General features: G+C 43.6%; 1 protein-coding gene across 1 annotated transcript; it reads left to right on the forward strand.

Moving 5' to 3' along the window:
* Positions 1–840: 840 nt before the first annotated feature.
* Positions 841–11,378, forward strand: LOC147220761 (homeobox protein Dlx4a-like). Its single transcript, XM_086170522.1, has 3 exons — positions 841–1,540; positions 4,329–4,525; positions 10,620–11,378. Exons 1-3 carry the CDS (start codon positions 1,222–1,224, stop codon positions 10,860–10,862), a joined length of 759 nt encoding a protein of 252 aa, XP_086026648.1. The 5' UTR covers positions 841–1,221; the 3' UTR covers positions 10,863–11,378.
* The last annotated feature ends 1,661 nt before the right edge of the window (positions 11,379–13,039 follow it).

Raw genomic sequence — 13,039 nt, forward strand, 5'->3', positions numbered from 1 at the left:
GTGGAGGTTTATCGTTTGGATCTCGCTTGGAGAGAAACAATGAGAGGTTAGATAAATATGATGGGGGGAAAAAAAAGGAGCTGGACGGAATCGCAGAGTCTGAAAATCACAAGTGGGTTGTTTTTTTTTTTTTTAAAAAGACCATGTTGTTTTGTGGCCTGAAACGGCGGGACCACAGGCGGTGGAGGAAAGCCCTGCCTGTCTGACTGCGGGTTTGAGCGCCTCCGCTTCTCTGACTCAAAATTATGTTTTGTCTCCTAAAAAATGGCTTAAAATTTCAGTTGCGTTAATAAAAAAAGAAATGAATAAAATCAAGAAGAATATCATTTCAGAGAAGTTGGAGTTCCCTGAATTGGTTTGTGTTTGAGGGGAAGAAGAAGGCCTTCAGAGATTATATCGGTTCTGCTTTATGCGTTGAAATTATTTGGCTGATAGACTTTTTAATTCGGCAAAACATTTGATCTGACAGCAAAAAGAGATTTCAAAAGTTACCCGTTTGTTTCTCCAAAATTCATTTGCCAATAATTATCCGTGCTTGTTTTATCTGGAGGATTTTGAATGCGGCACCTGAACGTCTCATGGGGGATTTAACGGTTAAAAATCATATTTTTGCAAATGCCTTTTTTTTTTTTTTTTTTTTTTTTAATTCACACACGCACATACACGCACACGATCGCGGTCCTCTTCGGGCCCGCTCTCTAAGGGCCACTTCCCCGCCGGTTGCTCGTGATTTGCGTGACACGGCGGGGCGGCGCAACCAATGAGCGCGCTCCGCGGGGCCCGGGGAGCGTGCAGAGCCCGCGCGTCCCCGCGCAGACGCGCAGTCCGCCGAGAGCCGCCTCCCGCACGGAGGGGACGAGAATAAGGAAGACGCGTGGAGGATAGAACCCAAGGTTTGGGGGATTTTTGTTTTGGTTTTTTTCCAACTTTTTTTTTTTTTTCTATTTATTTTTTTTTTAACAGATATTTATTCGGGCGTCTCTGCGTGGATCTGCGTCCCGCGCGTCTTTGCGGGAGCCGTGCGGACCCCGCGGCTCTGAGCCCCCTCATGGACCCCCTCGGCTGGGATGCAGAGGAGACACCTGAACGCCTCTCGCATCGACATCACCGGATGCCGCCGTGGACGCCGGAGCGCCTTTCCGAAAGTTGAATCTCACTAGCCGCCGTGCCATGACCCCACGCCGGGGGTCGTAGCCCACTCCGCGTGTTTTCCTCTCTCCAATGATGACTATGAGCTCCATGTCAGACTCCCTGCTCCCGCCCGACCCGTCCAAGTCGGCCTTCCTAGAGTTCGGCGGCCACGGATACCCCGGACCCCAGCAGCCCACCCACAACCACTACGCGGTCCACGGTCTGCACGCCGCGGGACCCACGCAGCCCGACGGGCCGTTCTCCTCCACCGCCGCGTCCACGTACGGCCGCCCGCTGGGATACCCGCCGTACCACAGCCCGGTCAGCGCGCATCACCCGGGGCCCTACCTGCCCTACCAGCACGGGGGCCCCGGCGGCGCGCTGGGGCTCACCAGGCTGGAGGAAGCCGGTATGTTTACAAATCTCCATTCCTCCTTTTATTTACACTTTTATTTCCTTCCAAATCCCGTGATTTAACCATCAAAAAACCCTGTATTTAATTGGAAAATGATAAGACGCTCGGACGCGAACGAGTCAAAGCTTTGAACGCACCACGGAGCGGCTGGAAAAAAAACAAAACCCATAACGCAAAAGAGCATTTAAACGTACCATCTTATAAAGTTGACAGATGTCTTATTTAGTATCATTCAGATGCCTCAAGTGTATGGTGATGTTTTTTTTCTTTACTGTAAAACATGAAAATAAACCACAGCGGGTTCAGTAATTGAATCCACACACTGGTTGCCCACAAGGACGTGTTTACGCTCCGGAGTTGGATGTCGAGGCCCGAGGAGGAAAAAAAATAAGTAAAGAGGAGAAAAAGGTGACTTTTTGACATCTTGTCATCCCTCCTTGAATCAGATCGGGCTCCTTCTCCTCCCTGAGCTCCTGTTGGCTTCAGCTTTTGTTAAAGGTAGAGACGGGTTCCTTCATGTGAAGATCTGTGATGGTTTAAGTCGACCAAAGAAGCCAAAAGTTTCAAATCCTCGAAAGGAGGAGCGGAGACAGGACTTTACTTTAGCCAGTGCGTTTTCGTTTTGTGCTTATTCTTCGCTTCCCGGGCGTGGACGAAGAAGAGGCAAGGGGTTCGGGAGTGGAAAGCGTAACCGAACTGATGACCAAACTTTTTTTTTTAAGATTTCTAGGTTTCCAAGACTGACACACATATACACACACACACCTCCCCCACCATTACTGACAATACTTTTGCCTTTTAAAATATTTATGTGTGTGTGTGTGTGTGTGTGTGTGTGTGTGTGTGTGTGTGTGTGTGTGAGAAGTCTAAGCCTGGAGGTTCAGATTGTGGCCTCACAGCCTCCCCTTCCCTTAAATCTCCTCATTCTGATTCCAATTCAAAGTTCAAAATTTTAATATAAGAATAGAAATATAGTTCAATAGGAAACTGAAAAAAAAAATTCAAGACATAAAAACCTAGTGTGTAATATATGGTTTTACGTTCGCAAACGATTAAATGTACTCACTGGAGGGATTTCTAGTGCATGAGAAAATGCAAAGAAAAACAAAATCAGCGTGAACTCAAAAATAAAAATGAACAGATAAAATCAGTCAAAAATTGCCAATAATTTGTAACTGAAAGTATTCAGTTTGGTGTTGATTCTCTGACACAAAAAGCCCAACAAATGGAGGCTCAAACCCGATCCCCCCCCACCAAACCCCGTCTCATCAGGAGGATTCTTCCTCCAAAGCTGCCGCGGCTCATTTGTCGGCCGAGGCGTGGATGCCTTCCTCCCCGAAGCGTCCGTGGCGTTTGCCTGCTTTCCAGGGCCGGCGGCGGCGTGAGGGCCTCCCAACCCCCCTGCAGCTGTTCCCTCCCTGACATCCCAGCAGACAATCCTGACTTTTGGGCCCTGAGCTCTGTGCATATTCATGCTTTTTTTTTTTTCCCCGAATCACATCACGGGGATTTGTCGGCTGCTTTTAGGAACTCTTTACAAATTGAACAAATAAAATTGTCATTTGTGCTATTATGGAGTAAGCGAGTAAAATTCCCAGGTGTAATTCAACATCAGTTAAACCCCTCATTACAAAATCACCTGGAAATTCCCTAAAATTAGGGGCCGCTTATTAACGAATCAGTCGGCGAGGAACTTTTTTTCTTCATTCTAATTTTCGATGTAGTACTTTTTTAAGGGTATGCAGCAACACTGCCATAATTATTCAAATATTATCATTTAATAATGCTTCTGATATGATAATAGATTTGCCTCACCAGTTAAAATTAAATTAAGATACATCCTGGACACACACACACACACACATACACTCACACACACGCGACCAGGCATTGTCATATATTGCACCGCACACATGCCGACTAAGTATATTTCTGTTTTCTCTGACCGACATCTAACGCAACCTAATAGAGGCCATGTGTATGTTGGGATGGAAAGGAGGGGAAGAAAAAAAAAAAGCAGACCAGCTTCTTGAATTTCTGTTTTCACTTTTACTTTCTAATCCTTTTCATACTAACATTTTGTTTTAGTTTAGTATTTCTCAATGGAGCTGGAACGCTCATCAAAAGCAATTTATTCCACATTATTCTCTTGAAAATAAACTCACGTGGCGACTATTAGACAGCGACGAGGAGCTTCCCCTGTGGCTTGTCAGGGAAAATTGACAATAGAAATTGTCACAAAATGAGTGTTGAATCAATTTTGTTGGCAAAGAGTTCCTGCGAGGAGTCCGACTCCTGTTTTTCCCCCTTTTCTCTCCAAACTTCGACAAAGAGGAGGAGAGCGGCCAAAACGAAATCAATAAATAAATCAGAAATTAAATAAATAAATACATTAAAACTAAAATGTAAGAATTTGAAAAGAAAATAGATAAAATGAGCTCCAACAATCGGAAAGATAATTAAATGGCGACGGAAGGAAGAGGCTCTTCAACCAGGAGAGTTCCAAAATAAAAAAAGTGATTTTTTTTTTATCCCTCATATTGTCTCTTGTTCTTTAAAATCCAAAAAAAAAAAAAAAACTGCATTGAAAAAAAAACGCCTTTTGCAAAAACATCTCCGCAATTCTACTTGTGTGTATGTACATAAGTCAATACGTGTTATGGGAAAATCAAGCGATTCGGTTGGTGACGTGAGGCGGCGGCGAAGAGCCCAAGGACGGGGGAGAATATGGAAATATTTAAGTTGAGCGTCTCGCTAACACTCGACCCCGGTCCTCGTTCAGAACAGGAGAAGCCCACAGCGGTGATAGAGAATGGTGAGGTGCGGCTCAACGGAAAGGGGAAGAAAATCAGGAAGCCCCGGACCATTTATTCCAGCCTGCAGCTGCAGGCCCTCAACCAGCGCTTCCAGCAGACCCAGTACCTTGCCCTGCCCGAGAGGGCCGACCTGGCAGCTAAACTGGGCCTGACACAGACACAGGTAACTGGCACACACACACACACACACACACAATATTAAAAGCCCATAATACTCCCTGTAAGTCCATATCCTAAACTGAGGACTTAAGAAGAGTCTGAAATGTAACATCTCACGTCTGCACCCCTTTGTATCAGAGGCGTGAGCGAGCCGTTGTTCGTGAATCAATTTTAATTCCGAACACTCGAGCGCCGATTCTGGAAAGACCAGTTGTAAGCCAGCCGTAAGCCTGAAACAGCGTTTTGTTTTTTTTTGTGCAAATCCTAATATGACCTTTAATAAACGGTGTGTGTTACAGAGAAAGTGAGCATGCATAAATATGTGTGTGTATTCCTTTGAGGCATTGCAACATGATCCACTCTAAACATTTTATTTTAAGATGATATCATCATGCACTGATAGCTTCAATGCATTTGTAACCAAAGCCTTCCTGCATTTGCATTATAGGCTGTAGTGACAGAGTAATAAAGCCTTACTAAAAGCTCAAAGAGGCACCGGTACATTCTTGTTAACTCTTGTCATTACGCACTCCTCCATGTAATTAGATACTGCCATTTACCGCCATATACTTAAATGTCATGTGAAGTTTACAGAATGTTTGTTTTGAAATTGATTTTAAAATACATGGGACATGAAAGGGATCCGGAGCCGAGATACAAACCAGAAGGACATTCGGAGAGTAACGCTCTCTGCCAAGGCCGATGCCCCGCTTTTTTTTAAATCCACAATTCAAACCATCAAATGTGTCTGGAAATATTTCCAAATCTGTAATGAAAATGCCTGACGTGTTTTCAGACGCGTCCTTGCGAGATTCCGTCGAGAACGGAGGGGAAACGACAATGTGCTTTTGCGACGTCGAAACGGTGTCGTTTTTCTAAAGAGATGAGTCGTGCTTGAAGAGAAATGGGTTTCCCTCTTTTAAAAGGGCTGCTCGCGTTGACCGTTTAAGCATTTGCGTGTCAAGACACACACACACACACACACACACACACACACACACACACACACACACACACACACACGTGCTTAATTAAAGAGGCACATTAAAATAGCATGCATTCTCTAACTTATCATCAATATAATCCAAATCATGTCGTTAACTGCTTGACCATGTTATATAATCAATTGTCACATCTTTCAGAAACAATTTCTTTTTACCGTAATTACTAGCGTTACTATTTAAGATTATAGATACATTTATAATGTAGTGCGTTATGAAACAATTGTTACGCTGCATTACACCTTCTGAAATTCTAAATGGGATTAACATCACAGTTGACCTGTCTTTAAGTTTATGGATTATTATTATCCAAAGAGCAACCACTGTGTATTGTAATTAATCTTTCCTACTTGATTTATTGTTAACGCAGAGGGAGACTGTTTCATATTCCACATATGTTGTTACCTACTCCAGATAACAGATGGTTGTTGTGACATAAAGGGATAAAGTCACATTACAGCTTTTTCCATCATCATGTTTTTAAAAGCCATACGGTGAAGCCTTTTCACTGTGCAACTAAAGTTATCGCTTCCACGAGAGGAATTTCTGGATTTCCATTTCCGTAGTCGCCTTTCGATTTAATTGATCCTGCGCTAAAACTGCATCGGTACGGACTTTTTGAGTTCGGCCGATGTAATGTAATTTTGCATGTAGTTAATATCATAGGTTATTATTATGTAGCCCTTAAAAATGAGGCTCCGGCGTTGAGTTTGCTTGCGTGTTTAGAAGAAGTGCACTACAAAGCGGGTTATTTGGGATGCAGTCGCTGGTAATGATGCGTGCACGGTATTACGACCGTTTGATGTCGCCATGTTAGAGCGAATCCCCTAGAAATGAACCGCTGCTCTTGTGTTTACACTGACAGTAGGAGATGGTCACTTTGTTTACCGCCATCTACTCCAGTGGGAGCGACCGTCTGCATGCCAATCTGCCGCCGGTCAAACACGTCTGAGTCTTTTTCCATTTAAAAAAAAGAAAAAGAAGTTTCTGTGTTTTCTTTAAGGTGTTTGGAGGAGAAAAGAGGCCTTTGACTGATTTTTGTAACGACACCAAAAGCTATTACAGTAGCCGGAGGAATGCAGACGCATTTTTGTGGGCTTCGTATTAATATTGTTTTTTTTTAGGTGCGTGCAGTTTTATTTCTAAATGAGGACTTTACCCTGATGGATTTTTTTTATTATTAATGCAAACGGATTTAAATACAAATGGAAATAAAATTCACAGACGAGTCATGAAGTAAAGGCTTGTGAATCATTTACCAGGACATGGGAAGACATCTTTATACGCCAAAGTGTGGTTATGTCATACTTGTTGTTATTCATAATAAACAGTTTAAACTATCCAGATCTAGACATGGATCTTCTTTAGTCCTCACCAAATGTAGTGATCAAATGATTTTGTAATCACCTGTGTTATGATTCCATGTACAGATTATATATAAAATGGGAAAATAATGTGTTAATTAGGTAAGAGTAACCGCAAAGTGTTGAAAACGTGTTTTTTTTAACTGTTTAAAAAACGACCCTTGAGGTCATGATGACTTCTAATCACATTTGAGAGGTTTAATGAGATCTATCTTAAAAAAGAAGGTATATTTACACTCAAACGCACTCACCCACTCACACAATGATGAAATTTATAAAATAAAGTTGACCTTTTTTCGAAACATATACGGTGTGCTTTAATTGCATAGGGTATAGATGATTGCATCTTCCATGTGCATAATTGCATAATTATGTATGTCTGCTATCGAGACGAGCACCTTTGTTTGAGACAAACGTAGAAAGTTGTACGGGTTTCAGTAAGTTGTGCTTTCCAGGGGGCGGGACGGATCAATCCATGAACGCTCGTGTTCCCCGTGATAATCAGCCCCACTCATAGGTGGGTGCGATTCTCCGTGCGCAAGATACAGACGGGGGAGTCGAAAACATGTGTCGCCGAAGATAGAGATCATACACATCGTCTGTATCCTGCTTGGTGCTATTAGGCCGGCGGCCAACCGTCGAGCGCTTTCCCTGTAAAACCTCCACTATTCCCAGAAGCAGCTGAGAAACGGCACGTAGCGCTTCATGTTTTTTTTTCCTATAAATTCTACCCTTCTTTATCTTTGTCCATCTCACATACACACACAAATACAGGCACATTCGCGCGGCTATCCTTGTTAGCACGTTTCACTTTATTGTGACTTCAAATGCTGGAAGCTAAAAAAATCCCACCCTAAAACACTGAAAACAAGCACCATCTGAAAAACATATACACACACTCACACATTATATACGTTACACACACACACACACACACACGCCGTGTTTAGTGAGAACATATTCTAGAAGCTGCCGTGTCACAATATTTGCAAATGGGCTGTGAAACCTCGATGACGGTGTTTTCTTAAGCGGCGGCACGTTGGGCTCTCACAGCCGTTCACACTTTACCCATAATTCCACTTTCCATATCAGGACCGGCAAATTGTCCCCGTGAACTCGACCGCTTATGACAAGCCCTGGAATAAAACATGTGCAGACGCATTCACGCAGGCAAACATGAAATAACACACACACACACACAAACACACACACACTGTGGCACCTGGCCTGCCTCTCAAGCCCACTCCTCCCCTAATCTCGGTGTCATTAGCCCCTCTTACAGGGGAGCTGTCAGGTCCGTGTTGCTGTTGGAATATGAAACCAATAATTACAGCAGAAATCCTCTCAGTAAAGCGGCGTAACTTAAAGTGCTGCTGACTGACGGATGGGCTCCTGAGCCACACGGCGCTCCCAAAACTCGCCCCGATTCTTTTTTTTTTACTTCATCTACAGGCCTCCAGTGCGGCGCACCGCGCAGGCACTGCAGCTCAACGGCTCAGCAGCTGCCATTTTTATTGCGAGTGAAAAGATTATTATAAAGAAGGGCTCACTGTCACAACAAGAATAACAAGCGAGCTCTACAGTTTTCAAATATTTGGACTCCATATTTACATTGGAGACCTTTAGTATAGTAACACGCGCGATTCCTGTTTTTCTACTTTGGCACAAAAATGATGGATGTGCTTACGGACTGACGGTTTGATTTAATGTATTCCTCCCCATCTTGAGTTTCCTGGGCGTGGGGGGCTCAGGACCCCCCGGAGGTGGGTGCTATGAGATCATTTACAAAAATTGAAAGGCTAGAAATAGTACCCTTTAGCCTCACTGTTTCAATTTATAATCGCCCTAAATGTTATCATGGCGGAACCACTGTTTTCCACCAAATACTCTCCGTCATTCAATTCCGACCAAAGGGCGCTGACGCCGGGTGACGAGAAATAATCTTAAAATAGTTTTTTTTTGTTCTTTTTTTCATACTGGGGCAAAAGTCGAGGCGTGAAATCGCCGCAAGTAGTAGAAAAATCCAGATCAAATTTAACGTGAAATATTATTTTGCATGACTTTAAGTAATAAGCCGGGAGTGAAAGCGGAGTGCTTTGTTGATTATCAAACAAAGGGATAATTATTTCCACATACTTAGAGTCCATTAAAACAGGGTGAAATTAGCTGTTTTATGGAATAGACTGTCCTCCATAAACCACTTCAACCACCTTGCTCCATCCATAAATACCCATTTAAATCCCAGAGTAATAATTCCCAGGAATGTCAAAGTGGAGGGGAAACAATTTCCATGCCAGGAGTGTTTTTTCTTCTCCCCCTCTGTCTTTTATCTCCCGCTCTGCTTCTTTTACTCCGAGCAGCATCAGCCCTTTGGGTGTTCATTTTCCTTTAACAGTGCCGTTAAAATGTGTTTCGCACACACGCATCCCTCACTGACTCGGTGTAATTATTTATGATTCATTCATTCCTCCCAAACTGACAGGTTGCCTGAGAGGCACATTAGTGTAATTTGAAGCTCAATTTGCTAGCGCACTGGAAACATACAACGCGGCAATTAGAACGACACGCTGTCGCCACATGAAATGATTTAAGTTTCTATGCCGTCCGACTTATTCCTATATGTTCTTTTAAAGAAGTTTTAGAAGTGTAACACAACGTCTAGCCTTTCCTTTTGCTTTTGGTGCGGTGACGCGCGGTGGAGTTGAAGCTTTCTCGCTACACAGACCACATTTTGCCAGGTGTGTGAGTTTCATCGATGCGACCTGGATGCCCCCCCCCCCCAAAAAAAAAGAGAAATGGAAAAAAAAATCTTAGAAAAACAAAATCCTGCCGCCCCCCCGAAAAAGAAAGAAAAATCAAAAGTGAACTACTTCAAAATGAAAGAGCTTATGAGGCTCAGAGGCTGACAGGTGATAGAATCATGGCTGATGCCTGTCGTCACTCACAAGGATGGAGGGATTTTTAGCGGCGAAGACCAATGTTGGCTTTCGTTTATTTCGTCATTCATTCCCTAAACGGCTTGTCCTGCTCTCAGGGTCCAAGCTGTCATTGGGAAAGATGTGAAGTTCACCCCGGACCAATCGCGGGCCCACATATAGAGACATACAACCACTCGTTCTCTCATTCAAGCGTCCGGGTAATTCAGGGTCTCCGATGAACCTCCCGCATGTTTTCGGATCGTGGGAGGAAACCGCGGAAACCGATGGGGGGGAGAACACGGCGACTCGGCGCAGAATCGAGCCAGAGATCTTCTCGCTCGCTAGCCGATCCGCCGCCAACGAGATCGCAATTCAAACTTTGACCCCTCAAGCAGGATTCTGGTGAAGCAGCCAGGAGGAGAGCTTTCCTCTCCCGGAGCTTGAGTCTGGGATGGAAAAAAAAAACAAAAAACGGAAAAATCTAAAACTGTGCTCCGGTCTGAGCCCACGTTTCGTCCTCTGGCCAAAAGAAGAAAGGGACCACCCAAACGTTTAGCGGGGCAAAGGTCAAATGCCAGCATCTTTAATAGCGGGGGGGGGCGGCTATGAGCGCCCTGCGACGTGCACTTCTGCGAAGAACCATCAATGCTGAAAGATACGAATCACATGCTGCCGTCATGACGACACCTCATTCCAGGACACATCTGTTTATCTCTAGCATCACCAGTTGGTAACCCATGTTTAAAGAATATGCGTAAACAGGCGTTTGATGCTTGATATCTAATATTTCTTTTTCTTCCGTCCTGCACTTTTAGGTGAAAATCTGGTTCCAGAACAAACGGTCGAAGTATAAGAAGATCATGAAGAACGGGCCGGGCGGACCGGAGGGAGACCACCTCGCCCCTCCGCTGCCCTCCGCTTCGTCTCCGTGTTCTCTGTGGGACATCAGCATGGCGGCGAAGAGCGTGCCCGTGCCCTCTGGCGGATATATGAACAATTTCGGCCACTGGTACCCGGGACACCAACAGGATTCCGTGCCCAGGACTCAGATGATGTGACGGGGAAAAAAAAACTGCGTAGACGCAAACCGCCAGGGGACGAAATCCGGAGTGGGACGAGCGAGCCGACCGGAGCCGCTCGCGACGGAGACAAGGTTTAGGGTGCAAGACGTTATGGAGCATTTTGGCAGCGGTGAGGAAATAAGCCAACTCGGTGACGAACACGCTTAGTCGCCAAATGTCTGCAACATTCGACTGACAATGTTACTTTAAGCATTTACACGACAGGTCAGGTTATAATGGAAGCAGCAGAAGCTTCTGCTGGGGCTAAACACACATTCACTCAAATAGCCCCATCCCAATTCAAAGATTTTTTTTTTTTTTTCCTCAAGTATTTTTAATTTTTTTTTTTTTTTAATTGTATTATTACAGTTTTTTTTGAAGAGTAAATCTCCTTCTGGTCTCGCGGCCGTGCAGATTGTTCTTTTATTTCTTACTGAAAAGCAGGTTGCTCAAGTGTTTGACCAACGGGTCAGAAATCCAAGGGAGGGTCAATAAAGTTGGTTTTTCGCTACATTTTTCGCTGTTTTTCTTTTCGCACGTCAGGTTTTCACAATTTTGTATTTGAATTTCTGAAAATAAAATAAAGACATTAAGGAATAAGGAGGGGACTTACACCTGAAGCTTCGGATTTGTGGCCACCGCTTGTTCCTGAGAGAGGGTGAGGCTCTGAAAACATTCGTCTCTTTAACTTATTTGCTCTAAATGGCAGCGTTCGTTCATTCATTCACTCGCTCATTCATTTTTTATCGGCACCATCTATCCCGTGGATGGAGTCTGCTAAGGACTGGGACGCATTCAGAGACGTACAAGCATGCATTGTCAGATCCAGCCCTGCCCACAATTTAAGAGTTTTGATTGACCTCCTTGACCTCTACGGTTTGGAGTGTGACAGCCAGAGATCCTGGAGAGAACCTGCACCGACACACACACACACACATCTAGATGTGTGTACTGCGAGGAGAGCGCTGGCCACCGTGTTGCCCGACATGACGCCATTTACCAGATTAATATCTTTTATGCATTGGAGAAGATGTGAAAGTAGTGATTGAAATCATAAACTGGTGGAGAAAATATTTTCCGAGGTCATAAATCAAGGAAGGAGGGGCTTAATTTGAGCCAAAGTGATAAATAAAAGGTGTTGACGTGAGTTGCCCTCTGCTGGACACTGGACAGAATGCAGGTACCACGCACCCTCACATACAAGTAGGGATTTATGGCAAAAAATAAAAATGCTATTTTAAACACTAATGATTGGCAGCAGTTAAGTCAGAGTCCTGTTATATGAAGCTAAAGCACATTGGATGTTTCGCTCTTCTGCAGTTATTACCGTGTAACAATGCATCATGGAATAACGGTCACAATAACTCGCCTGTTTTGTTATAATCCACCACAATTAGCCATAAAACAGCCATTTAGCCATTTTCCATTTTCCAATTAGCCATTTTCTCATTGTTCAATTTACATTTGGCTACGGTAATTAGAAAATGCTGAAGTCGCATTTTTTTGTGACGTTGAAATGACATGAAAATGGTATTTCAAATAGAACTAAATGAATGTCATCATCTGTGTTGCTGTGTGAGAATTAACCCAAAAATTGAATTTTTCAAATATGAAATTAGCCTGAAATCTTCTCACGATTAAACGATGATTAAGATTAAGATAATGTAGTGTGCTCTTCTACTATTGGTAATCAATTAGACTACATAATTCTTTAGTGATCCCCAGTGGGGAAATTCGAAATTCTGTTAAATAATACTGGTTTTATCACGAACTTTGACCAGGTTATTACATAATGCCCCATCACATGCTTTCACAATATTCTTTTGTTTTCTTTATTTTGTTGAATATAGTATTGGTTATATTATTACAGAAAGGGCTTCCATCTCTGTTTCCTTTCTGACAGCAGAGCCGCCGTGAAGACTTTAATGAGCTTTTCAATCACTTGCATGACAACCGATCGTTTCGATTTTTCTACATCGCTCCCCAAAAAAATAGTCTGGAAACTCAGCTGTGGCTGCCAGTGTGTGTGTGTGTGTGTGCGTCTCAAAGGGTGATTAGACATCAGTAAGGCTGAACACACAAACCCCATCATTCAAGCACAGACACAATCCCCTCTGAACCAATGCAAACCTTTTTTACCCTTTTGTTTTACAATAAAATAAAAATAAACAAAA

This window comes from Fistularia commersonii, chromosome 23 (assembly GCF_037954325.1).
Source record: "Fistularia commersonii isolate RoL2024-O1a breed Wild chromosome 23, RoL_Fcom_v1.0, whole genome shotgun sequence".
NCBI classification, from domain to species: domain Eukaryota; kingdom Metazoa; phylum Chordata; class Actinopteri; order Syngnathiformes; family Fistulariidae; genus Fistularia; species Fistularia commersonii.